General features: G+C 50.7%; 1 protein-coding gene across 2 annotated transcripts in view; it reads left to right on the top strand.

Annotated features, from left to right (window-relative positions):
- Window positions 1–27,452, top strand: part of SHQ1 (SHQ1, H/ACA ribonucleoprotein assembly factor) — a 75,023-nt gene that overhangs the window by 33,530 nt on the left and 14,041 nt on the right. For both annotated transcript variants that reach the window (XM_077276238.1, XM_077276236.1), the window contains exons 9-11: window positions 1,038–1,091; window positions 8,361–8,484; window positions 10,594–10,714. In XM_077276238.1, the coding sequence (XP_077132353.1) occupies window positions 1,038–1,091; window positions 8,361–8,484; window positions 10,594–10,714 (299 nt within the window). The remainder of the gene's footprint in view (window positions 1–1,037; window positions 1,092–8,360; window positions 8,485–10,593; window positions 10,715–27,452) is intronic.

Here is a 27,452-nt window from a genome sequence, read left to right as displayed (position 1 = left end):
TGTACATACATTACATTACATTACTGATCCTGAGCTACATCCTGTATTATACTCCAGAGCTGCACTCACTATTCTGCTGGTGCAGTCACTGTGTACATACATTACATTACTGATCCTGAGTTACATCCTGTATTTTACTCCAGAGCTGCTCTCACTATTCTGCTGGTGCAGTCACTGTGTACATACATTACATTACTGATCCTGAGTTACATCCTGTATTATACTCCAGAGCTGCACTCACTATTCTGCTGGTGCAGTCACTGTCTACATACATTACATTACTGATCCTGAGTTACAGCCTGTATTATACCCCAGAGCTGCACTCACTATTCTGCTGGTGCAGTCACTGTGTACATACATTACATTACTGATCCTGAGTTACATCCTGTATTATACTCCAGAGCTGCACTCACTATTCTGCTGGTGCAGTCACTGTGTACATACATTACATTACTGATCCTGAGTTACCTCCTGTATTATACTCCAGAGCTGCACTCACTATTCTGCTGGTGCAGTCACTGTGTACATACATTACATTACTGATCCTGAGTTACCTCCAGTATTATACCCCAGAGCTGTACTCACTATTCTGCTGGTGCAGTCACTGTGTACATACATTACATTACTGATCCTGAGTTACCTCCTGTATTATACCCCAGAGCTGCACTCACTATTCTGCTGGTGCAGTCACTGTGTACATACATTACATTACTGATCCCGAGTTACCTCCAGTATTATACCCCAGAGCTGCACTCACTATTCTGCTGGTGCAGTCACTGTGTACATACATTACATTACTGATCCTGAGTTACATCCTGTATTATACCCCAGAGCTGCACTCACTGTTCTGCTGGTGCAGTCACTGTGTACATACATTATATTGCTTACAGAATACAGGCTGCAAATGGAAAAAAGTCAGGAACCACTGGTGTAGTTCACGGTGATGTAAGACTCTAAATCATGGAATTGTTATTTAAGCAGTTTCCTGTTCACCAGATATGAGCGTCTTCTATGTCTCTGCTCTTTCTGTGACACAGGTGGAGTCTGCGTGGACCGTACGGAAGCTGAGCGGGACCCTCTCCTGGTTCGAGGTGAGTCTCACACCAATTGTGCAAACGTCACGCCTAATGCGGTATAAAGGTTTTCACCCTCCAAAAGGGGGGAAAATCCCCAAAATCTACCCTGGCCTCCATCGCCATCACCCTAGTGTGGTCATTTGCATCTGCCCCCCTCCATGTATTTTTATGGATTCATCCGACTTTATCATCTACCCAAATCCTAGGAATCCAGGAACACTCCAGACCCGGGTCCCCCCATATTAGACGCTTTCCGCCTGCTGAGATTCAGTCTGTAGGATACATCTGGTAATGCAGCGCATCCCATTCCATTGATTTGCACCTGCAGTACCATACACCACCCATTGACCAGTGTGGCGCTGTTACTGGGAAAGGAAGGCAACCTCTGATTTCTAATACTGTTCCATCCCTTTTATTTTCCACCGCATTGTAAAAGGGCATGGAAGGGGTTAATGCGAATATGTGACAGGCGTATAATCTTGGCATACGGAGGCTGAGCCGCTTGAAAGGCTTCCAGTAATAATAATATCGCGTTTCGGCAATAGGAAAGACGTGTGACCACCGGCGCTGCCTCCGCGGCCGGCTGCCGAAATATCAACATGTCCGCGTCACATCGAGGTCTGGCTTGTTTTATTTTTGTGCTTTAGTTGGCGGCAAAAAAACTGTTGATGCAAAAACTCAGCGTTCCCAGATCTCCTGCGACCAGAGGTTCTGCACGATTGGAGGACTCGCTGTTTATGTGTCAGGTCAGGAACATTGGAGGCCACCGCACAACCAGTATGGCCAGATGACCGGAGAGTCACATCCTGGCTTCTCCAAACATCTCCATGAAGCCAGGTGACCGGTTGGTTCCATTCCTGGCTTTCTCCAAATGTATCCATGGGGCTCAGGTGACCGGTGGGTTCAAATCCTGACTACCCCAAACGTATCCATGGTTCAGAGATGATCAATGGAGCATATCTGTATTCTTTCAGCTGGGGCCGTAGTCCCCTAAGCTGGCATCCTGTAGAATGTCAAATCTGTGTCCCTCGTGTTGAAGCCCTGATGTCTTGGCTGCTGTCTTGTAAAGAGTCTCTGGTTCTTTGGATCTCTTGTCTGCATGGCTGTATATCTGTATAATGTTACAGAGGCATATGTCCTCTTTTTATAGATAGCAAACGTCCTTTAAGCCTGCATTCACAGGGGAAGAATGGTGACAAGTTCAACTCACATTGTTTGATTATTTAATCTATTTGCATAGTTTTTACTCCTCTATTTGCAAGTCAACAAGCTAGCTGGCCTGGACAATGTGTAATCAACATATCAGCAAACATCATTGTTCAATTATCCTGCACCTCTATCATCCAGGATAACAACACAATATGTTACAAGGAACTTCAACTTACAAGTCAATATTACAGTCTTATACGAACAAAATTCTGTGTTTTCTTGACCAACAGAAAGAAACGCATAAATTCAAAGTCAAAAGTTAACATATGGATAAGTCTGTTCCTCCTTACTTGCTGAAAATAGACGTCTGGTTAATTAAGATAAAATGCTGCGTCATTAATTAAGATAAAATGCTGCGTCAGGTTCAGGGGCTGTCCAGGTGGGCAGGCGCAAGGGGGTGGTCATGCGGGCGTTGGGGGGGGATAAAGCTATGCCGAACTGTCGCACCCCCTACCTGCCATCCGCTCTCTTTTCTCAAAGTACAGAATAGACCACACTCAGACAGAAAAAAAACTCCTAGGTATGGAGGACTAACATAACTGCAGGATCAGATTACATTGACTATAACCATAGGACCACATTATTCTGCATAGGAGCTGTGTACACAAAACAATATTTATAAGACAATTTGCAAAGATGCTTCATTTTTTTTTTTTAAGATTAATTGGGGCAAATCCTTTTAGAACATTTTTTATATCTATTGTTAGGACATTCAGAGTGAAGTGAAAAGAGAGGTGTCCCCTGCCCAGGCCCGGACTGGTTTGTTGCACGTGCTGGGGCCCTCGTTACTACTAAGAGCGCTAATAAATGTCGGCGGGATGTAATAACGTGATGTGTAACATCCGCCATCACTCTCGCATTTCCTCGCCGCTGCTGATGCCAGTCTTGCAGCTCTGCTCTCTGGCGCCGCGCCATCTCTTTGGTGAGGGATTATCAAAGTGCGATCTTATCTGTGCCCGGAGCGACACTCGCGCAGTATGTGATAGACCTTATTGTGCTTTGAAATCTCGCCAGAGGAATCCCCCAATGTGCGACCGCATGCAGAACGCGCAGGACGCCGCACTGTCTCCTTTTGATGCTCCGTGCCTGGGAATAAAAGGGAACATTGTAGATTGGGACAGATTAGATTTCTATTTAATCCCCACTCTGTTTCTTTTCCTAAAGGAAGAAAGAGAGAAGAGAAAAAAAAGAATCTGCGCTCTACCCACAAGAACAATTGTAGTTCGTTTTCTTAAAGGGTTATTCCCAAGATTAGATATAACAGGATCACTTCCTGATCTCTTGGACCCCCCACGATCCTGGTACCATGGGGCTCTAGATCCTCTGCAGAGCCCCGTCCTGAATGTCGCGCAGGTGCACGGGTTCTACCTTCACTCTGTGCATTGTCTGATACTGCCGGCCGTCCTATAGACAATGAATGGAGTGCAGGTGCACGTGCTCTACCTTCACTGTGCATTGTCTGATTCTTCCGGCCGTCCTATAGACAATGAATGGAGCGCAGGTGCACGTGCTCTACCTTCACTGTGCATTGTATGATTCTGCCGGCCATCCTATAGACAATGAATGGAGCGCAGGTGCACGTGCTCTACCTTCACTGTGCATTGTCTGATACTTCCGGCCGTCCTATAGACAATGAATGGAGCGCAGGTGCATGGGCTCTACCTTCACTCTGTGCATTGTCTGATACTGCCGGCCGTACTATAGACAATGAATGGAGCGCAGTTGCACATGCTCTACCTTCACTCTGTGCATTGTCTGGTACTGCCGGCTGTCCTATAGACAATGAATGGAGCGCAGGTGCTCTACCTTCACTCTGTGCATTGTCTGATACTGACGGCCGTCCTATAGACAATGAGTGGAACGGGGGACACACGTGCTCTAGCTTTACTCTCTGCATTGTCTGATACTGCCGGCCGTCCTATAGACAGTGAATGGAGCTCAGGTGCACATGCTCTACCTTCACTCTCTGCATTGTCTGATACTGCGGCCGTCCTATAGACAATGAATGGAGTGCAGGTGCACATGCTCTACCGTCACTCTGTGCATTGTCTGATACTGCCAGCCGTCCTATAGACAATGAATGGAGCATAGGTGCACGGGCTCTACCTTCACTCTGTGCATTGTCTGATACTGCCAGCCGTCCTATAGCTAATGAATGGAGCGCAGGTGCACATGCTCTACCGTCACTCTGTGCATTGTCTGATATTGCCAGCCATCCTATAGACAATGAATGGAGTTCAGGTGCACGGGCTCTACCTTCACTCTGTGCATTGTCTGATACTTCGGCCATCCTATGGACAATGAATGGAGCGCAGGTGCACGTGCTCTACCTTCACTCTGTGCATTGTCTGATACTGCCGGCCGTCCTATGGACAATGAATGGAGCGCAGGTGCACGGGCTCTACCATCACTGTGTGCAATGTCTGATTCTACCGGCCGTCCTATAGACAGTGAATGGAGCGCAGGTGCACATGCTCTGTCTTCACTCAGTGCATTTATCTAATACTGCCGGCCGTCCTATAGACAATGAATGGAGCGTAGGTGCACGGGCTCTACCTTCACTCTGTGCATTGTCTAATACTGCCGGCCGTCCTATAGACAATGAATGGAGCGCAGGTGCACGGGCTCTACCATCACTATGTGCATTGTCTGATACTTCCGGCTGTCCTATAGACAATGAATGGAGCATAGGTGCATGGGCTCTACCTTCACTCTGTGCATTGTCTGATACTGCCGGCTGTCCTATAGACAATGAATGGAGCACAGGTGCACATGCTCTACCTTCGCTCCGTGCATTGTCTGATACTGCCGGCCGTCCTATAGACAATGAATGGAGCACAGGTGCACATGCTCTACCTTCACTCTGTGCATTGTCTGATACTGCCTGCCGTCCTATAGACAATGAATGGAGCACAGGTGCACATGCTCTACCTTCGCTCTGTGCATTGTCTGATACTGCTGGCCGTCCTATAGACAATAAATGGAGCACAGGTGCACATGCTCTACCATCACTGTGTGCATTGTCTGATACTGCCGTCCGTCCTATAGACAATGAATGGAGCGCAGGTGCACATGCTCTACCGTCACTCTGTGCATTGTCTGATATTGCCAGCCATCCTATAGACAATGAATGGAGTTCAGGTGCACGGGCTCTACCTTCACTCTGTGCATTGTCTGATACTGCCGGCTGTCCTATAGACAATGAATGGAGCACAGGTGCACATGCTCTACCTTCGCTCTGTGCATTGTCTGATACTGCCGGCCGTCCTATAGACAATGAATGGAGCACAGGTGCACATGCTCTACCGTCACTCTGCATTGTCTGATACTGCCGTCCGTCCTATAGACAATGAATGGAGCACAGGTGCACATGCTCTACCTTCGCATTGTCTGATACTGCCGGCCGTCCTATAGACAATGAATGGAGCACAGGTGCACATGCTCTACCATCACTGTGTGCATTGTCTGATACTGCCGTCCGTCCTATAGACAATGAATGGAGCACAGGTGCACGGGCTCTACCTTCACTCTGTGCATTGTCTGATACTGCTGGCCGTCCTATAGACAATGAATGGAGTACAGGTGCACATGCTCTACCTTCGCTCTGTGCATTGTCTGATACTGCCGGCCGTCCTATAGACAATGAATGGAGCACAGGTGCACGGGCTCTACCTTCACTCTGTGCATTGTCTGATACTACCAGCTGTCCTATAGACAATGAATGGAGCACAGGTGCACATGCTCTACCGTCACTCTGCATTGTCTGATACTGCCGTCCGTCCTATAGACAATGAATGGAGCACAGGTGCACATGCTCTACCTTCGCATTGTCTGATACTGCCGGCCGTCCTATAGACAATGAATGGAGCACAGGTGCACATGCTCTACCATCACTGTGTGCATTGTCTGATACTGCCGTCCGTCCTATAGACAATGAATGGAGCACAGGTGCACGGGCTCTACCTTCACTCTGTGCATTGTCTGATACTGCTGGCCGTCCTATAGACAATGAATGGAGTACAGGTGCACATGCTCTACCTTCGCTCTGTGCATTGTCTGATACTGCCGGCCGTCCTATAGACAATGAATGGAGCACAGGTGCACGGGCTCTACCTTCACTCTGTGCATTGTCTGATACTACCAGCTGTCCTATAGACAATGAATGGAGTACAGGTGCACATGCTCTACCTTCGCTCTGTGCATTGTCTGATACTACCAGCTGTCCTATAGACAAGATCAGTGTTCACCCTATGAGTGGGCATCGACGCTGAGGTAGCCCTCTTTTTCCTGCGCATCGTTCCCATCACACGCTGATTCGGGGACTCCAGCGTAATGCCATTTTATCCACCAGATGCCACCACTAGGGGGCGCTCACTGCATACAGATATTACATTGAGGTCAGTGGGAGCTTATAGATCTGGCTTCAGTAAGCTCCACCTTGCCGTGTGGATGGTGGGGGTAGTAGTGCTCTATGACCGTCCCTTTGCGCGGCTCGGTTGCGCTTTCCTCCACGTTTTGTCTCTGTTTTGAGCTGTGTGAGTTCGGCGTTTCAGTTTTATCGCTTTGTTTCTGGAATAAAGGTAGAAATCGCTCGACGCCGGGAGCCGCGTCTTGGCACGGATAAGCAGCTGTGATCATTTATTGAAGAGGCCTTCAGGAGGCACAGATGGGTTGCAGCACTTACGGGGCACGGCAGGACGGTACTTCTCAAATTGCAGAGGATGTCAGTGGATTATACAGACACATGTTCAGTATTCGGCGGCGGGCCAGTCTCTCGGGGGTTAATGCTCGCAGTACGCGGGTAATGAAGGGGTGGGGGGGTGCAGTTCTATCTGGTGGTCTCATGGTTATTCGGATGGATAAGTCAATATGGCTTGTCCTATGGATGACCCAGCGGATGCTTCCTCTGTCTCCAGTTTTTCCATTCTGGAGGATGGGAAAGCTGGGTGCTCGCCCTCCCTGGTGCATCAGTAGTGGCCATATTGTACTTCCACCCAGCTTTCCAGATCTAAATAAGAAACTGACAAATACAATATTGAAAGGGGTAAATGTGCGCTGAACGAGGGGCGCAGCGGTCAAGCAGGTGGCCGCTCGTGTCTGCAGATTTCTGCATTCACGTCTATGAGATTTACGGATATAGCGCAGCCAGGCAGGTTGGGGTTAACCCAAGCATTAAAATATTTTTGACGCTAATTTACAAAACGCAGCAGCCCCCTTCTGTCCTGAGAACGAGGCCATGTATGCGCCCTTCATCAGCCACGGGAGATGGCGGAGTACGAAATCCTCATCTGGCAGTGAAGGGGTGCCGTTTTTTCCATACTGACTGGTGAAATATTTATGCCGAGCCTCCGCAGGGCCAGCGCTGGTTTAATTTTTAATCTGCGGTAAATGTCGACGTCTTATAAACACAAGCTCATCCTTACGCAGAATCCTCCACCGCCGCTGCCGCCAATGGCTAATTACCTCCTCCAAAGACTCCGCCGTCACCTCTGGCTCGCTGCGCACGCCGCCGCCGCGCACGATGCTCAGCCACCGGATTATGCATCCTCCCCCACATCCCTTTGTCAGCGCTGAATTTCTGGGAAACGGTCTCATAAATCATCTTTAAAGATCAGCTCCGCACACGCGTCTCCTATAAATACCGCATTCGGAAGGGAGAAATAAGATTGCGAGCGCTGGAGGACCTGGATGGTGAAGGTACAGGGTATGACGCAGGCTCCATTAAAGGGGATGTTTGCTGCCTCCTTTTTTTTTTATTCCATATTACCAGTGGACTGTGTAGAAACCCACCCTGTTAACCCGGTTGCCCATTAAGAGTCAGGCCAGACGGAGAGGACGACAGCCCCGCGATCAGCCGCAATCTTTGGTGTAATTTGTAGATGTGTCACCTCCCTGCAGCTCCCCCGCAGGAGAAGTGCGGCATTGCAGCTTTACCATTGACGTGACTCTTTGTAGCTGCCCTCACTATGGCTAGTAGATGAGGGTCTCCCCTTCAGTGGGCACCTCTGACTCGCCAGCGTATGTGGAAGGATGGACGTTTCTGATTGCACATCACATCTCTTTTCTTTCGCACAGAATTACCGGTTGGTCACAGATGTCCTGGTGTCATTCGGAAGACGGGTTTTATGCTATCCACTTTATCGAAACTTCTGCCTGGTGACCCAGGCTGTACAGGACACCTGCGCGCTGCTACAAATGGGTAAGAAATTGGATCTGGCCATAGACTATAGATCAATATGTCTGCGCTGTCTCTCATAAGACCCCGATGACCGGGGGTAGAGGGCTACACCCGGGATTGTCGCTGTGACTGTGCCTCCATCTTGAGGATTGGTGGTGGTCCCACTAGTTGGACCCACACTGATCCAAAAGTAAATCATCTGTCCTACCGTTATACTTTCACTCTGTACAGTGTACTCCCATCTCAGATCCTTCGGCGGGATCAGATTACTGCTGCCTATTGAAGTTTATAGACAGGAAGGCAGGATCAGAGTGAGGTACAGACGTGCTGCTACTTCCTGGTATGTGTTTATCTACTTGCTGGATTCACAGTTACACTGTTTAGTACTGCTGTGTAATGTAACCCTTATTGGTGCTTTCTAGTAAGTGTTACTTAAGAGCTGGATTCACAGCAACACTGTTCAGTATTGCTGTATAATATCAGTGTTGCTGCTTTCTAGTAAGTATTTATGTCACTTCAGAGCTGAATTCACCTCTACACTGTTCAGTATTGCTGTATAATGTCATCAATGTTGCTGCTTTCTAGTAAGTATGTCACTTCAGAGCTGAATTCACATCTACACTGTTCAGTATTGCTGTATATTGTCATCAATGTTGCTGCTTTCTAGTAAGTATATCACTTCAGAGCTGAATTCACATCTACACTGTTCAGTATTGCTGTATAATGTCATCAATGTTGTTGCTTTCTAGTAAGTATGTATCTCTCTTCAGAGCTGGAGTCACATCTACACTGTTCAGTATTGCTGTATAATCTCATCATTATTGATGCTTTCTACTGTTTGTTTCACCCCAGTGCTGGATTAAGAGCTACACATTTCCTTTCTGCTTATATTATTATATATTTTTGTAGCGCCATTTATTCCACGGCGCTTTACATGTGAATACGGGGCAAATAAAGACAAATACATTAAACATGAGCAAAAAACAAGGCAGACAGGTACATAAGGAGGGAGGACCCTGCCCGCGAGGGCTCACAGTTTGCAGTGGATGTGTGAGGATACACTAGGAGAGGGTAGGATCTGTGTGTCATCCATGTTGCTGCTGTTTAGTATTTATCTCACTTCAGAGCCAGATTCATAGCCACACTGTTCAGTACTGCTGTATGTCATTCATGTTGCTGCTTCCTAGTGTTTCTCACTTCAGTGCTGGATTCACGTCTACCCTGCTCAGTACTTCTCTAAAATGTACTCTGTGCTGGTGCTGCTTCTGAACTTTGAAACGACAATTGAAAATTAAAGATAAAGGGAAAACTGGTGACTAATGGAGGATACAAGTCATATAATGTCCAGATATGGTGTTATTCACATGCAAAGCGCCATGGAATAAATGGCGCTATAATAATAAATAATAATAATAATACGACCTAAAGTAGCAGGTGGTGTATGCTTTGTCCAACAGTTCACTTTGCAGATCGATACCCGCTGCCATCGCTCCGTCCGGGCAGCGCCACTTAGTTCTGGTTCCTGGATGCAGGAAACCACAAAACGTCCTGCGGGTTTCTCCTTGCATCTCAGTGGGGAAGTTGCGGGTTTTGTGTTAGAGAGAAAAATGTGTGTTTTATTTAACACAATCTGGATATCATTTTAGCCCAGCGCGTCGCCTGCCAAGAGACAGGGTGTGAAAACGCGAGAGCACGGAGGAATGCCAAAAAGACATTTCAGTTTAGACAACAATCTCTGTTATTTTTATCTCCTGCCGGTAACGGAGCCAGGAACACGCGGCGGTGGCGGCGAGCTCAGGAGCAGCTAAAGGGCGCAATTAAAGGGTTATTTCCATCTCCGGCATTTATAGATTATCTGTCCATCAGTAGAGGACACAGTGCTGTCGACGGAGCCGGTGTCCTGTCGACGGAGCCGGTGTCCTGTCGACGGAGCCGGTGTCCTGTCGACGGAGCCGGTGTCCTGTCGACGGAGCCAGTGTGCTGTCGACAGAGCCGGTGGGACTAGTATTGGTATCCACTGTGAAAGACAATAGCACCTTGCTTCATAATGACACAATGTTGTAAGATTTTTCAAATATATAAGACCCTAATACAATTTCTTTATGATGTATGTTTTTATTTATTTATTAGGTAAAGCTGCTGTCCTAAAATGTTTGCTGGACGTCCACGCCATATTTCAAGAGAACGACCCTGCGTACATCCTCAACGACCTCTATATCACAGACTATTGTATCTGGATTCAGAAGGTCAGGTAAGTCACTCAGCCTTTATCTGTCGTATCTAGTGCCGTGCAGATATCGTTGTGTAGCTATATGCAGCCGGCCACGGAGCGCCCCCTAGTGGGGGCAGCAGGACCACACCATTTTATATTTTGAAATGTATCTTTGGGCTGGAGGTTTGGAGCTCTGTATCAGAAAAAAAAAGACAAAAATCATTCCAACTGATCTACAGATCTAAATTTAAAAAAATGAATAGGCACAGAATTGTGAATTGATTTAGCTTGAAAGAATACATTGGTATTTAGGGGAGGAAATTTACATTAAACCGTACCTGTCCTTTAAAACATTAAGAGTAGAAAAGCATAGTACTGTCCATTGGTATGCCTTCCCTGAACTGAGCATTCTCCTCAGTGTTATAAAGTTTGAAAGGCAAGAGAGCAGAAAAGAGTTGACGAGCCGCAACCTACGTTCTGCATCCTACTTCCTGTGGAGCAGCCCTCCCCCCTGCTTTCTGTGAAGCAATGGGAAGCCACAACCTACGTTCTGTGGAGCCACAGGGAGCAGCCTCCTACGTTCTGGGGAGCTGCAGCCTACTTTCTGTGAAGCAGCCCTCCCCCCTACATTCTGTGGAGCCTCCCCCTACTTTCTGTGAAGCCACATGGAACCACTCCCTACATTCTGTGGAGCCACGGGGAGCTGCCCCTACTTTCTATGGAGCCACGGGGAGCTGCCCCTACTTTCTGTGGAGCCACGGGGAGCTGCCCCTACTTTCTGTGGAGCCACGGGGAGCCGCCCCTACTTTCTGTGGAGCCACGGGGAGCCGCCCCTACTTTCTGTGGAGCCACGGGGAGCCGCCCATACTTTCTGTGGAGCCACGGGGAGCCGCCCCTACTTTCTGTGAAGCCATGGTGGGGGGGCTGTAATCCGTCCCACTGTCACTGATACTAGAGACGGATTACTCTTCACAACAAGCCTTGGACCTGAAGTGGCTTGCCGGAATATCTGAGCTTCTGATTTACTCCCTACCTTGCAGCTGCTGCCACTTGAGGCTTTCCAGCTGTCCTGAAAGTACAACGCCCAGCATGTTGGGGGTTGTAGTTCTTCACCGGCTGGGTGGCCATTAGTCGCAGACCACTGCAGTACAATGTTCATTCATCCCCAGCTATTAGGTGTGAAATTGACCTTGGATCCAGGCTTGGCGTCCCCTCGGCCCCGTCTCCCCGTGGAGTGGGAGTGTGTGATAAAACCCTGACTGGGAATATCGGCACCAGCCATCTGTGCAGCGCGCCAGCTCCAGTGCAGCGCGGATCAGGGAGTGCAGAGCGCGCGGCCCCCAGAGACACACATGGCAGATTGCTCTAACTTTCCTGGCTGTCACAGTGACAGGAGCTAGAGCCGGGTTTGTTTTGTGAGAAGACGCCGGAGAGAGATGAAATATGAAACGTTTCCAGCATAAGGAGCAGCCGGGGGGAAGCGCAGCGTCTCAGGATAGGGGGGCTCTGCACGAGCATGCAACATGCGATATTTAGGACCGGGTGGAACTAATGCTCTAATCTATAGACTATAGCCGCGTCCCATCAGTAATGGGGAGTGGGGGCTGCTAGACAGTTCCGCACCGTCTCCCGCGGGGGGGCAGACACTGTATTTTTAGACTTGTCGTACAGTGAAGTTATAGGGGTTTCCTTAACTCTGTAATTGGCGGATTCCTAGGGTCTGACTTCTAGAACCCCCTCTAATCCAGAGAATGAAGGAATGGCAGCGCTGCATCCTCCTACTTCTTTTCAGTAAAATCAGCCAGGTCTGTGTGTAGCCAGATGGCTGGAGGGGCACCGATCAGCAGCACTGGAGCCCCCTTATTGGAATCAGTGGAGGTCCCAAAAGTCACACTCTCTGGGACCATTAACTGCTGAGATATCCTAGCTCTAGGCCACCGCATACTCAGATGGGAATACCCCTGAGGTGTAATACCAGGCACTGCCTATGGTCAGAGAGGGCACGCTGCTCTGGTCAGAGAGGGCACGCTGCTCTGGTCAGAGAGGGCAGGCTGCTCTGGTCAGAGAGGGCAGGCTGCTCTGGTCAGAGAGGGCAGGCTGCTCTGGTCAGAGAGGGCACGCTGCTCTGGTCAGAGAGGCCACGTTGCTCTGGTCAGAGAGGCCACGCTGCTCTGGTCAGAGAGGCCACGCTGCTCTGGTCAGAGAGGCCACGCTGCTCTGGTCAGAGAGGGCACGCTGCTCTGGTCAGAGAGGGCACGCTGCTCTGGTCAGAGAGGGCACGCTGCTCTGGTCAGAGAGGGCACGCTGCTCTGGTCAGAGAGGGCACGCTGCTCTGGTCAGAGAGGGCACGCTGCTCTGGTCAGAGAGGGCACGCTGCTCTGGTCAGAGAGGGCACGCTGCTCTGGTCAGAGAGGGCACGCTGCTCTGGTCAGAGAGGGCACGCTGCTCTGGTCAGAGAGGGCACGCTGCTCTGGTCAGAGAGGGCACGCTGCTCTGGTCAGAGAGGGCACGCTGCTCTGGTCAGAGAGGGCACGCTGCTCTGGTCAGAGAGGGCACGCTGCTCTGGTCAGAGAGGGCACGCTGCTCTGGTCAGAGAGGGCACGCTGCTCTGGTCAGAGAGGGCACGCTGCTCTGGTCAGAGAGGGCACGCTGCTCTGGTCAGAGAGGGCACGCTGCTCTGGTCAGAGAGGGCACGCTGCTCTGGTCAGAGAGGGCACGCTGCTCTGGTCAGAGAGGGCACGCTGCTCTGGTCAGAGAGGGCACGCTGCTCTGGTCAGAGAGGGCACGCTGCTCTGGTCAGAGAGGGCACGCTGCTCTGGTCAGAGAGGGCACGCTGCTCTGGTCAGAGAGGGCACGCTGCTCTGGTCAGAGAGGGCACGCTGCTCTGGTCAGAGAGGGCACGCTGCTCTGGTCAGAGAGGGCACGCTGCTCTGGTCAGAGAGGGCACGCTGCTCTGGTCAGAGAGGGCACGCTGCTCTGGTCAGAGAGGGCACGCTGCTCTGGTCAGAGAGGGCACGCTGCTCTGGTCAGAGAGGGCACGCTGCTCTGGTCAGAGAGGGCACGCTGCTCTGGTCAGAGAGGGCACGCTGCTCTGGTCAGAGAGGGCACGCTGCTCTGGTCAGAGAGGGCACGCTGCTCTGGTCAGAGAGGGCACGCTGCTCTGGTCAGAGAGGGCACGCTGCTCTGGTCAGAGAGGCCACGCTGCTCTGGTCAGAGAGGCCACGCTGCTCTGGTCAGAGAGGCCACGCTGCTCTGGTCAGTGAGGCCACGCTGCTCTGGTCAGAGAGGGCACGCTGCTCTGGTCAGAGAGGCCACGCTGCTCTGGTCAGAGAGGGCACGCTGCTCTGGTCAGAGAGGGCACGCTGCTCTGGTCAGAGAGGGCACGCTGCTCTGGTCAGAGAGGCCACGCTGCTCTGGTCAGAGAGGCCACGCTGCTCTGGCTAGCGGTACGACGATACAACTGGTCAGAGTTGTTACAAGCATGACGACCCGGAGCCCAGGGAGCAGGGTGCTCCTGAAGATGAAACACTTTAAGTGCCATCTTTTTTTCCATGTAACTATTTTCCCCAATCTTTTTCAGTATAGTTTGGCCACTAGGTGGCGCTGCTCTGCTTTTACTGTTAATGTGCAGCTTCCATGGTGATCGGAGGATAATGGTTCCCATAGTGTCCCCAGTATCTTTTCATGTTGGAGCCGGGTGGCCTCATTTTGAAGGTTAACGCTGGTAACGAGGAACATCTTGAGTTGGAGGATTAGGGAGAAATGTGCCTCCGTCTATTTTTCCCTGGTCGGGGAATCTCGGGGGTTAATTCTCTTGCTCTCGGCGGAAACGTCTTTGTTTATGGGTAACGTGATTCTTTCCCACTCCTGAGTGATCTCCGCGCGTCTCTATATTGTCAGCTAATGTTTTCAGTGTCGATTAGGACCATTGCTTGGCAGACGTTGTGCAGGCATGTGCAAAACTGCAGCTTTTCACTCGTGCTCTCTCCAGGGGAAAAGCTTTGTGGAAGCCAATTGTGCACAGACAGACGCACTCCATATATTGTGTGCAGCGCGAGAGGAGCAGCTGTTTCCAAATTGAGGCTTTTTTTTGCCATTTTTTTTTTACAAGTTTGGTTTTTTTTACAACTTCAGAAACAGCTCTATAAAATCAGAAGTGTAAATATCTCGGCTCCAGACATTAATACTTTCCTGGGCTTTTTCCTTTAAAGTAGCAGAAAGGCGGCAAAGGGATTTGTGACCTTATACTGGAAGCCTCAAAATAATAATGTTACCGAAGAGGGTCACGAGATTGGGTCTGACTGCTGGGACCCCACAGTTCACGAGATTGGGTCTGACTGCTGGGACCCCACAGTTCACGAGATTGGGTCTGACTGCTGGGACCCCACAGTTCACGAGATTGGGTCTGACTGCTGGGACCCCACAGTTCACGAGATTGGGTCTGACTGCTGGGACCCCACAGTTCACGAGATTGGGTCTGACTGCTGGGACCCCACAGTTCACGAGATTGGGTCTGACTGCTGGGACCCCACAGTTCACGAGATTGGGTCTGACTGCTGGGACCCCACAGTTCACGAGATTGGGTCTGACTGCTGGGACCCCACAGTTCACGAGATTGGGTCTGACTGCTGGGACCCCACAGTTCACGAGATTGGGTCTGACTGCTGGGACCCCACAGTTCACGAGATTGGGTCTGACTGCTGGGACCCCACAGTTCACGAGATTGGGTCTGACTGCTGGGACCCCACAGTTCACGAGATTGGGTCTGACGGCTGGGACCCCACAGTTCACGAGATTGGGTCTGACTGCTGGGACCCCACAGTTCACGAGATTGGGTCTGACTGCTGGGACCCCACAGTTCACGAGATTGGGTCTGACTGCTGGGACCCCACAGTTCACGAGATTGGGTCTGACTGCTGGGACCCCACAGTTCACGAGATTGGGTCTGACTGCTGGGACCCCACAGTTCACGAGATTGGGTCTGACTGCTGGGACCCCACAGTTCACGAGATTGGGTCTGACTGCTGGGACCCCACAGTTCACGAGATTGGGTCTGACTGCTGGGACCCCACAGTTCACGAGATTGGGTCTGACTGCTGGGACCCCACAGTTCACGAGATCGGGTCTGACTGCTGGGACCCCACAGTTCACGAGATCGGGTCTGACGGCTGGGACCCCACAGTTCACGAGATCGGGTCTGACGGCTGGGTCCCCCATGGATCATGGGAATGTGTCTTGATTACTGAGCCTCCAGGGAATGGTAGTAAGGCTCTGACCACTGACACCCATTAATTACAAGAACAGGTCTGACTCCTTGGACCCTGCAGATCACCAGAACAGATCTGAATGCTGCAACCCGCAATATTCACCAGAACAGGTCTGACTACTGGGACCCCATGACTCTCCAGAAGTCTAACTGCTGTGACCCGCACGGTTCTCCAGAATGGCTCTGACTCGCACAGTTCTTCAGAACAGCTCTGAGTCACACAGTTCTCCAGACCGGCTCTGACTGCTGGGATCCGCATGGTTCTCCAGAACGGCTGTGACTGCTGGGACCCGCACATTTCTCCAGAACAGCTCTGACTGCTGGGACCCGCACAAATCTCCACAAGGGGTCTGCCTGCTGGGACCCGCACAGTTCTTAACAAGGGGTCTGCCTGCTGGGACCCACCCGGTTCTCTAGAATGGCTCCGACTGCTGGGACCCGCACTGTTCTCCAGAACGGCTTTGACTGCTGGGACCCGCACTGTTCTCCAGAACGGCTTTGACTGCTGGGACCCGCACGGTTCTCCAGAACAGCTCTGACTGCTGGGACTCACACAGTTCTGCAGAACGGCTCTGACTGCTGTGACTCACACAGTTCTCCAGAACGGCTCCGACTGCTGGGACCCGCATGGTTCTCCAGAACGGCTCTGACTGCTGGGACCTGCACGGTTCTCCAGAACGGCTTTGACTGCTGGGACCCGCACGGTTCTCCAGAACGGCTCTGACTGCTGAGATCAGGGGAACGGATCTTACTGGGATCATCGCTTATCATGACAAAGGGTTTGACTACTGAGATCACCAGAATGGGTATGACCGTTGGAATCCCCTCCATCACACCAACTCTACTGCTTGGACTCCCGCAGATCATGAAACTGCATCTGACCACAGAGATCCCCACTAATCACAAGGACATGTGTGACCATTCAGATCCTGCTGATCATGAGAACGGCTCTGACCGCTGGGACCATGAGAAGGAGCCCACACATGGCCAAACCGTGATCCGTCCGCTTTGTCTTTGCCCCTTCTCCTCAGTCACTATTAGTCCTTAATCATTTTATCCACCTCCCCTTTAATGCATCTATTAGGGAATTGCCTTTTATGCATTTGTCTTGTAAAAGTGCACATTTTTTTAATGTAAATTAGCGAGGAGAGCGGGCGCCGAGCGCAAGAATGCGATTTGTTGAGAAGTACCAGGACCTTGACGATACAGTATGGAAATCTCGGCGGCATCGCCTGCACGCATACAGATAAGCTGATTTGTTCGAGGAAATGACTGAACTGGAACAGCAGCTTCGGCGGCGATTTCATTGTCAGCGGATTGATTCTTCAGATCCTCCAGCGCCGAACAGCAGGTGGTGGCAGCCTGCGCGCCGGAGCCAGGTTCCTCCAGATGGAAAATTGCATCCTTAACCCTCGAGGTCACAGTGGAATGTCATCACTTCGTTCCATCCTCCCGCTAAGTGAGCTTATCGAACACCCCGCTGCCTCCGCCACTTACTTTTAGATAATGCAATTAAACGGAACCTCTGTCTCTGCAGGTTCTGGTGAAATCTCTTATTTTATTATTTTTCCTTTTCATCCATCATTATTCCGGTGTTCTCTGTTATCAGCCATAGAGAGGCTCGCTGACGTGGCGCTGTGTGGCCTTTAATGCTCTCTTGTCCTGCAGATCAGATCTGCCCCATTTACTGGATTCCTTCTCCTCTCCAGTGGGGGGTCCCGCTGGGGTCTCTCCTAAGGATAAGCCATCACTATGACTTCCTGCAAACCCCCTAGGAGTTAGTCTTATCCCCCTCTCTACTGTGCCGGCAGTTTTGGGTTTTGGCTTTTTTTCTCCTCTTCTTCCAAGAGCCATAAGTTTTTTTACAATTTCATTTGTGAATCCTTCTTCTGAGACTCGTAACCCAAGTCGACGCCCCGTCAGGATCACACCACTTGAGGGAAGAATCAGACGGCCATATAACTCGAACGAGAATCGCAACCCAAAGCTCGGACTGGCCGTTGGCTCTCCTGACCCGAGTGCAATGGCATGTATTTCTATGCAGCTGTCACACTCAGCTAGGGAGAGCCGCCGGCCAGTCCAAGCATTGCGTTGCGATCCTCGTTCGAGTTCCATGACCGTCTGATTCTTCCCTAAAGAGAATCTCTCAGCAGGTTTTTTTCTATGTAAACCAAGAACAGCATGACGTTGGAGTCGAGACCCTGATTCCAGCGATATGGCCCTTGCTAGTCTGTGTTTTGTTGTTGTAATACAATCAGTGTTTTATTTGCAGAAGATTATCCCTACAGGACTAGGTGTCTCGTGTCTACTAGTCAAGCCACACCCCCAGCACTGATTGGCAGCTATATAGTGTACAGAGAAAGCTGCCAATCAGGGGTGGGGGTGGGGTTATACATGGCTCAACATTCCAAGTTCTGCTAGATCTGCAGCAGAGAGAACACAGCTACTGCACCCAGTAAACTGTCTGTCCGGTGTCAGGTTCGGCCATCCCTAGATGGACACACATAGAGGGATGAGAGCGAGATGTCTGTCCGGTGTCAGGTTCGGCCATCTCTAGATGGACACTTATAGGGGGATGAGAGCGAGATGTCTGTCCGGTGTCAGGTTCGGCCATCTCTAGATGGACACATATATGGGGATGAGAGCGAGATGTCTGTCCGGTGTCAGGTTCGGCCATCTCTAGATGGACACTTATATGGGGATGAGAGCGAGATGTCTGTCCGGTGTCAGGTTCGGCCATCTCTAGATGGACACTTATAGGGGGATGAGAGCGAGCTGTCTGTCCGGTGTCAGGTTCGGCCATCCCTAGATGGACACATATATGGGGATGAGAGCGAGATGTCTGTCCGGTGTCAGGTTCGGCCGTCTCTAGATGGACACATATATGGGGATGAGAGCGAGATGTCTGTCCGGTGTCAGGTTCGGCCATCACTAGATGGACACATATAGGGGGATGAGAGCGAGATGTCTGTCCGGTGTCAGGTTCAGCCATCACTAGATGGACACATATAGGGGGATGAGAGCGAGATGTCTGTCCGGTGTCAGGTTCGGCCATCTCTAGATGGACACATATATGGGGATGAGAGCGAGATGTCTGTCCGGTGTCAGGTTCGGCCGTCTCTAGATGGACACATATATGGGGATGAGAGCGAGATGTCTGTCCGGTGTCAGGTTCGGCCGTCTCTAGATGGACACATATAGGGGGATGAGAGCGAGATGTCTGTCCGGTGTCAGGTTCGGCCATCTCTAGATGGACACTTATAGGGGGATGAGAGCGAGATGTCTGTCCGGTGTCAGGTTCGGCCATCCCTAGATGGACACATATATGGGGATGAGAGCGAGATGTCTGTCCGGTGTCAGGTTCGGCCTTCACTAGATGGACACATAGGGGGATGAGAGCGAGATGTCTGTCCGGTGTCAGGTTCGGCCATCCCTAGATGGACACATATATGGGGATGAGAGCGAGATGTCTGTCCGGTGTCAGGTTCGGCCGTCTCTAGATGGACACATATATGGGGATGAGAGCGAGATGTCTGTCCGGTGTCAGGTTCGGCCGTCTCTAGATGGACACATATATGGGGATAAGAGCAAGATGTCTGTCCGGTGTCAGGTTCGGCCATCTCTAGATGGACACATATATGGGGATGAGAGCGAGATGTCTGTCCGGTGTCAGGTTCGGCCATCTCTAGATGGACACATATATGGGGATGAGAGCGAGATGTCTGTCCGGTGTCAGGTTCGGCCGTCTCTAGATGGACACATATATGGGGATAAGAGCAAGATGTCTGTCCGGTGTCAGGTTCGGCCATCTCTAGATGGACACATATATGGGGATGAGAGCGAGATGTCTGTCCGGTGTCAGGTTCGGCCATCTCTAGATGGACACATATATGGGGATGAGAGCGAGATGTCTGTCCGGTGTCAGGTTCGGCCATCACTAGATGGACACATATAGGGGATGAGAGCGAGATGTCTGTCCGGTGTCAGGTTCGGCCATCTCTAGATGGACACATATATGGGGATGAGAGCGAGATGTCTGTCCGGTGTCAGGTTCGGCCGTCTCTAGATGGACACATATATGGGGATGAGAGCGAGATGTCTGTCCGGTGTCAGGTTCGGCCGTCTCTAGATGGACACATATAGGGGGACGAGAGCGAGATGTCTGTCAGGTGTCAGGTTCGGCCGTCTCTAGATGGACACATATAGGGGGACGAGAGCGAGATGTCTGTCCGGTGTCAGGTTCGGCCGTCTCTAGATGGACACATATATGGGGATGAGAGCGAGATGTCTGTCCGGTGTCAGGTTCGGCCGTCTCTAGATGGACACATATATGGGGATGAGAGCGAGATGTCTGTCCGGTGTCAGGTTCGGCCGTCTCTAGATGGACACATATAGGGGGATGAGAGCGAGATGTCTGTCCGGTGTCAGGTTCGGCCATCTCTAGATGGACACATATATGGGGATGAGAGCGAGATGTCTGTCCGGTGTCAGGTTCGGCCATCACTAGATGGACACATATAGGGGGATGAGAGCGAGATGTCTGTCCGGTGTCAGGTTCGGCCGTCTCTAGATGGACACATATAGGGGGATGAGAGCGAGATGTCTGTCCGGTGTCAGGTTCGGCCATCCCTAGATGGACACATATAGGGGGATGAGAGCGAGATGTCTGTCCGGTGTCAGGTTCGGCCATCCCTAGATGGACACATATAGGGGGATGAGAGCGAGATGTCTGTCCGGTGTCAGGTTCGGCCATCTCTAGATGGACACATATATGGGGATGAGAGCGAGATGTCTGTCCGGTGTCAGGTTCGGCCGTCTCTAGATGGACACATATATGGGGATGAGAGCGAGATGTCTGTCCGGTGTCAGGTTCGGCCATCCCTAGATGGACACATATAGGGGGATGAGAGCGAGATGTCTGTCCGGTGTCAGGTTCGGCCATCACTAGATGGACACATATATGGGGATGAGAGCGAGATGTCTGTCCGGTGTCAGGTTCGGCCATCTCTAGATGGACACATATATGGGGATGAGAGCGAGATGTCTGTCCGGTGTCAGGTTCGGCCATCACTAGATGGACACATATATGGGGATAAGAGCGAGATGTCTGTCCGGTGTCAGGTTCGGCCGTCTCTAGATGGACACATATATGGGGATAAGAGCGAGATGTCTGTCCGGTGTCAGGTTCGGCCGTCTCTAGATGGACACATATATGGGGATGAGAGCGAGATGTCTGTCCGGTGTCAGGTTCGGCCGTCTCTAGATGGACACATATAGGGGGATGAGAGCGAGATGTCTGTCCGGTGTCAGGTTCGGCCGTCTCTAGATGGACACATATATGGGGATGAGAGCGAGATGTCTGTCCGGTGTCAGGTTCGGCCGTCTCTAGATGGACACATATATGGGGATGAGAGCGAGATGTCTGTCCGGTGTCAGGTTCGGCCATCACTATATGGACACATATATGGGGATGAGAGCGAGATGTCTGTCCGGTGTCAGGTTCGGCCATCCCTAGATGGACACATATATGGGGATGAGAGCGAGATGTCTGTCCGGTGTCAGGTTCGGCCATCACTAGATGGACACATATAGGGGGATGAGAGCGAGATGTCTGTCCGGTGTCAGGTTCGGCCGTCTCTAGATGGACACATATAGGGGGATGAGAGCGAGATGTCTGTCCGGTGTCAGGTTCGGCCATCACTATATGGACACATATATGGGGATGAGAGCGAGATGTCTGTCCGGTGTCAGGTTCGGCCATCCCTAGATGGACACATATATGGGGATGAGAGCGAGATGTCTGTCCGGTGTCAGGTTCGGCCATCACTAGATGGACACATATAGGGGGATGAGAGCGAGATGTCTGTCCGGTGTCAGGTTCGGCCGTCTCTAGATGGACACATATATGGGGATGAGAGCGAGATGTCTGTCCGGTGTCAGGTTCGGCCATCACTAGATGGACACATATATGGGGATGAGAGCGAGATGTCTGTCCGGTGTCAGGTTCGGCCATCCCTAGATGGACACATATATGGGGATGAGAGCGAGATGTCTGTCCGGTGTCAGGTTCGGCCATCACTAGATGGACACATATAGGGGGATGAGAGCGAGATGTCTGTCCGGTGTCAGGTTCGGCCGTCTCTAGATGGACACATATAGGGGGATGAGAGCGAGATGTCTGTCCGGTGTCAGGTTCGGCCATCCCTAGATGGACACATATAGGGGGATGAGAGCGAGATGTCTGTCCGGTGTCAGGTTCGGCCATCTCTAGATGGACACATATATGGGGATGAGAGCGAGATGTCTGTCCGGTGTCAGGTTCGGCCGTCTCTAGATGGACACATATATGGGGATGAGAGCGAGATGTCTGTCCGGTGTCAGGTTCGGCCATCCCTAGATGGACACATATAGGGGGATGAGAGCGAGATGTCTGTCCGGTGTCAGGTTCGGCCATCACTAGATGGACACATATATGGGGATGAGAGCGAGATGTCTGTCCGGTGTCAGGTTCGGCCGTCTCTAGATGGACACATATATGGGGATGAGAGCGAGATGTCTGTCCGGTGTCAGGTTCGGCCGTCTCTAGATGGACACATATAGGGGGATGAGAGCGAGATGTCTGTCCGGTGTCAGGTTCGGCCATCTCTAGATGGACACATATAGGGGGATGAGAGCGAGATGTCTGTCCGGTGTCAGGTTCGGCCATCACTAGATGGACACATATATGGGGATGAGAGCGAGATGTCTGTCCGGTGTCAGGTTCGGCCGTCTCTAGATGGACACATATATGGGGATGAGAGCGAGATGTCTGTCCGGTGTCAGGTTCGGCCATCTCTAGATGGACACATATATGGGGATGAGAGCGAGATGTCTGTCAGGTGTCAGGTTCGGCCATCACTAGATGGACACATATATGGGGATGAGAGCGAGATGTCTGTCCGGTGTCAGGTTCGGCCATCTCTAGATGGACACATATATGGGGATGAGAGCGAGATGTCTGCCCGGTGTCAGGTTCGGCCGTCTCTAGATGGACACATATAGGGGATGAGAGCGATGTGTCAGGTGTCAGGTTCGGCCATCTCTAGATGGACACATATAGGGGGATGAGAGCGATGTGTCAGGTTCGGCCATCTCTAGATGGACACATATAGGGGATGAGAGCGATGTGTCAGGTTCGGCCATACATACAGATGTAGTGAACGCCATCACTATCCACCAGCTTATATTGGTAGCTCGGTGCGCCAATGCTATGAAGAGCATCCAGTAAGGCAAGGTTCATTATAACGGCTTAATACCGCTCCTCACATTCATGTATTTTGTCCACATTTTGCTTTTTGGGTTTTTTTTGCCACGGCCATTACCCTGCAGCGTCTCCCTGAATCGGAGGTTCACACTTCGTACAGACATATTTACCTTGGCGCGGACACAAGACGCAGCTTGTGTGAGGAAGATGGATTTGGCAGCGTAGGTCCCGAGCTATGGAAGAGCTTTTATTACAAGTGCATTTGGCAGGGAAGCCGCGCACTTAATGTATGTGAGCACTCGACGGACGCGGCGTGGTATTCAGGCCTGGATCTGATCTCGGTGGGTGGCTATATATGTAGGATTGACACATGATCCAGAGCTCCCCCGCATGGAGACGATCCCCCTACAGATCTCACCTCGGATCATCTACCGGCCGCGCAGATTAACCAGAACTGCTGAAGATACATTATATATACAGGCAGTACGGCCTTCTCTGTGGCCCAATGAAAAATAATTTTTACGCAAGTTTTTGCACTTTAGGAAATAGATATTGGGCCCCTTTAGTATAGGCAAAAGTTATATGGAATGATGCAATATTGGTTTGGTGCATCCCGGACTTAAATATCATCCCCCCAAGTTACTGTATGTTTTCCGTGAGTTTTTTCAGGGTGATAGGGCTGCGTTAATATAGATTTACTATTGAGTGCAATGAGGGCTGTACACGTCTGTACACAGTGAGCTCCCCCTAGTGGTGACTGCGGGCAGCAACAATTATTTCATCTGCTTGTAGGGAATATTGTCATTTTTGGGAGGTCGGCCATCTGTCCTGATCCTCTATCAAAAGCATTCACCGCAGCCACATAAACCATCGGATCCTGTAATTTGGACGTATTCATTGACTTCTATGGGAGAGAGTCATGGGCATGCGCTATGACCTTTGCAAGGAAGGGGAATGAGGTAAGCTGTGAAATACTGTGTTTTGTTTTGTTTTTAAAGAAAACATTGCCATCATTCTCTACAGGCTGTGACCGGTACTGCAGCTTGGCTCAATTTTTGGGATAAAAAGAAAAATTACAAAAAATGCTTTCTAAACCAAGACATAGACGCGCCACCCAAAATATACCTAGTGGTAAGATATGTGCACATTAATGTGACCTCACTGCAGAATGGGGGCGTATGAGGCACCCGTGATCATGGTCAATCATTGGGTCCCTGTGCTCTTCTTTGGACGCCTCCCTGGCAGAGTAATTTAGAAATTTCTCCCATCGCTGGAATCGAAGATAATGAGCCAGCGCTAACGACTTGTCTTCTAATAGACATTAATTGCTTCTGCAGCTTTATTACCTGACTGTGACCTTGGAGGTGAGAGCCTGCTAACCTTCATGATGCCCGGGGGACTGACAACTTATAGAGTGTAACCACCGGCGGTGCACGGAGAGAGGAGCGCTGCAGGAACTCCTAACTTTTATGCAATACTTTTTTTATTATTATTATTTTTGTAGGAAATAATACCTGAAAACCATCAGCAAGTATGTTGTTTGCCTATTTGTGGATTTTTCTTTGACTTAAGACATTTTCCTGGAGTTTCATATCGGCGACCTACCATATCTTTAGAAGTCGCGCTGCGTAGCAGAAATGTCACAGCGCCGTTCACTCTTGTAGTGGCCGCGAATGGAACTGCAAGTTCTCACTTGCAGTACCGTTTACGGCCACTACACATTATTGGTGCAGCAGAGCGCTTGCGATCGGCTGATCAGTGCCAGGGGTCGGACCCTCAGCCCCCCCACCAATCTGATATTATCTGTCCTAAGGATTGGTCACCAGTTTTAAAGGGGTTGTCCATCCTTACTAAAAACTGTACTGATGCCATGGATGGGATAAAAAATGCTAAACTGAAATATTCTCACCCCTGTGGCTCCAGCACAAGCTGTCCCAGTGGTTTAGGTCAGGCTGAAAGCCATTAAGTGACTGATACTCTCACAGGACCGCTGTGGCCTGTGATTGGCTGCAGCGGTCAAGTGACTAAAACAGCACGTCGTCAGATGTTTCTCCAGCCACCTGATCACTGCAACAGTAGCAGCGTGACATCATGGCTCCCGATCCATTAGAGGGGCCTGTTCTGGATCCACGCGATGGAGTATACTCCGCCCCACGTACGGCAGCTGTACAGTTTTAGTATGGCCGGACAATCCCTTTAAAGTCCCGGAATCCCTCTTTAATTTCACTCTGAACTTGAGAGCGATTAATCCGGATCCGTCAACGCCAGCTTGCTGATGGTTTCCAGGCGTTTCAAAGGGATTACAGCAATAGCTCAAGGATTATTTTTCACCCCTAATTATTAACCTGGTTTCATGCCAAGAAATAAAAAAAAGATATTAGCGTTTTTTATTTTGCAAATCGAATAGTCGCTGACTGATTTCATTTACATTTTCCAAAAATGCACTTTTCCCATTTTTTATTTTTTTATTTATTTTTATTTAATTTAATTTTTTCTTTATTTTTTTTTTCCTTTAAATAATTGCAGTAATTTATCGAGAAGGTTGTGATTATTATTTTTTATTTGAAGAAAAGAAAGAAAAATATTTTTCCGTCTGAGTAAAAAGGTACCATTCAGAATTGCAAATTGGTTGCACATGTCCCTGGCGCTGTCCTCACCTAACCTCATTAAATACAGATTAAATGGCCGACCGAGGAACAACTGCATCCCATTATGGCCGAGGTTTCTCCCCGAACAGCCCCGTGTATCATATAGAATAACCCGCCGTGATCCCTGGAAAATCCGGGCGCTGTCCGCGGAGCTTCAAAGTCCTCCTCCGCATTAATTTACTGATAACGAAGAAAATATTATAATTTGTCCTGTTCTGAAAACGCTTCTCTCTGCTCCCAATGTCTGATATCTGCGGTGTGCGGCAGCTTCTCTCTGCTCCCAATGTCAGGTATCTGCGGTGTGCGGCAGCTTCTCTCTGCTCCCAATGTCAGGTATCTGCGGTGTGCGGCAGCTTCTCTCTGCTCCCAATGTCAGGTATCTGCGGTGTGTGGCAGCTTCTCTCTGCTCCCAATGTCAGGTATCTGCGGTGTGCGGCAGCTTCTCTCTGCTCCCAATGTCAGGTATCTGCGGTGTGCGGCAGCTTCTCTCTGCTCCCAATGTCAGGTATCTGCGGTGTGCGGCAGCTTCTCTCTGCTCCCAATGTCCGGTATCTGCGGTGTGCGGCAGCTTCTCTCTGCTCCCAATGTCAGGTATCTGCGGTGTGCGGCAGCTTCTCTCTGCTCCCAATGTCAGGTATCTGCGGTGTGCGGCAGCTTCTCTCTGCTCCCAATGTCTGATATCTGCGGTGTGCGGCAGCTTCTCTCTGCTCCCAATGTCAGGTATCTGCGGTGTGCGGCAGCTTCTCTCTGCACCCAATGTCTGATATCTGCGGTGTGCGGCAGCTTCTCTCTGCTCCCAATGTCTGATATCTGCGGTGTGCGGCAGCTTCTCTCTGCTCCCAATGTCAGGTATCTGCGGTGTGCGGCAGCTTCTCTCTGCTCCCAATGTCCGGTATCTGCGGTGTGCGGCAGCTTCTCTCTGCTCCCAATGTCGGGTATCTGCGGTGTGCGGCAGCTTCTCTCTGCTCCCAATGTCTGATATCTGCGGTGTGCGGCAGCTTCTCTCTGCTCCCAATGTCAGGTATCTGCGGTGTGCGGCAGCTTCTCTCTGCACCCAATGTCTGATATCTGCGGTGTGCGGCAGCTTCTCTCTGCTCCCAATGTCGGGTATCTGCGGTGTGCGGCAGCTTCTCTCTGCTCCCAATGTCAGGTATCTGCGGTGTGCGGCAGCTTCTCTCTGCTCCCAATGTCAGGTATCTGCGGTGTGCGGCAGCTTCTCTCTGCTCCCAATGTCGGGTATCTGCGGTGTGCGGCAGCTTCTCTCTGCTCCCAATGTCAGGTATCTGCGGTGTGCGGCAGCTTCTCTCTGCTCCCAATGTCAGGTATCTGCGGTGTGCGGCAGCTTCTCTCTGCTCCCAATGTCAGGTATCTGCGGTGTGCGGCAGCTTCTCTCTGCTCCCAATGTCAGGTATCTGCGGTGTGCGGCAGCTTCTCTCTGCACCCAATGTCTGATATCTGCGGTGTGCGGCAGCTTCTCTCTGCCCCCAATGTCTGATATCTGCGGTGTGCGGCAGCTTCTCTCTGCTCCCAATGTCAGGTATCTGCGGTGTGCGGCAGCTTCTCTCTGCACCCAATGTCTGATATCTGCGGTGTGCGGCAGCTTCTCTCTGCTCCCAATGT

This window comes from Ranitomeya variabilis, chromosome 8 (genome assembly GCF_051348905.1).
Source record: "Ranitomeya variabilis isolate aRanVar5 chromosome 8, aRanVar5.hap1, whole genome shotgun sequence".
NCBI lineage: Eukaryota > Metazoa > Chordata > Amphibia > Anura > Dendrobatidae > Ranitomeya > Ranitomeya variabilis.
Note: the sequence above shows the minus strand (reverse complement) of the source record. Positions and strands in the feature narration are given on the sequence as shown.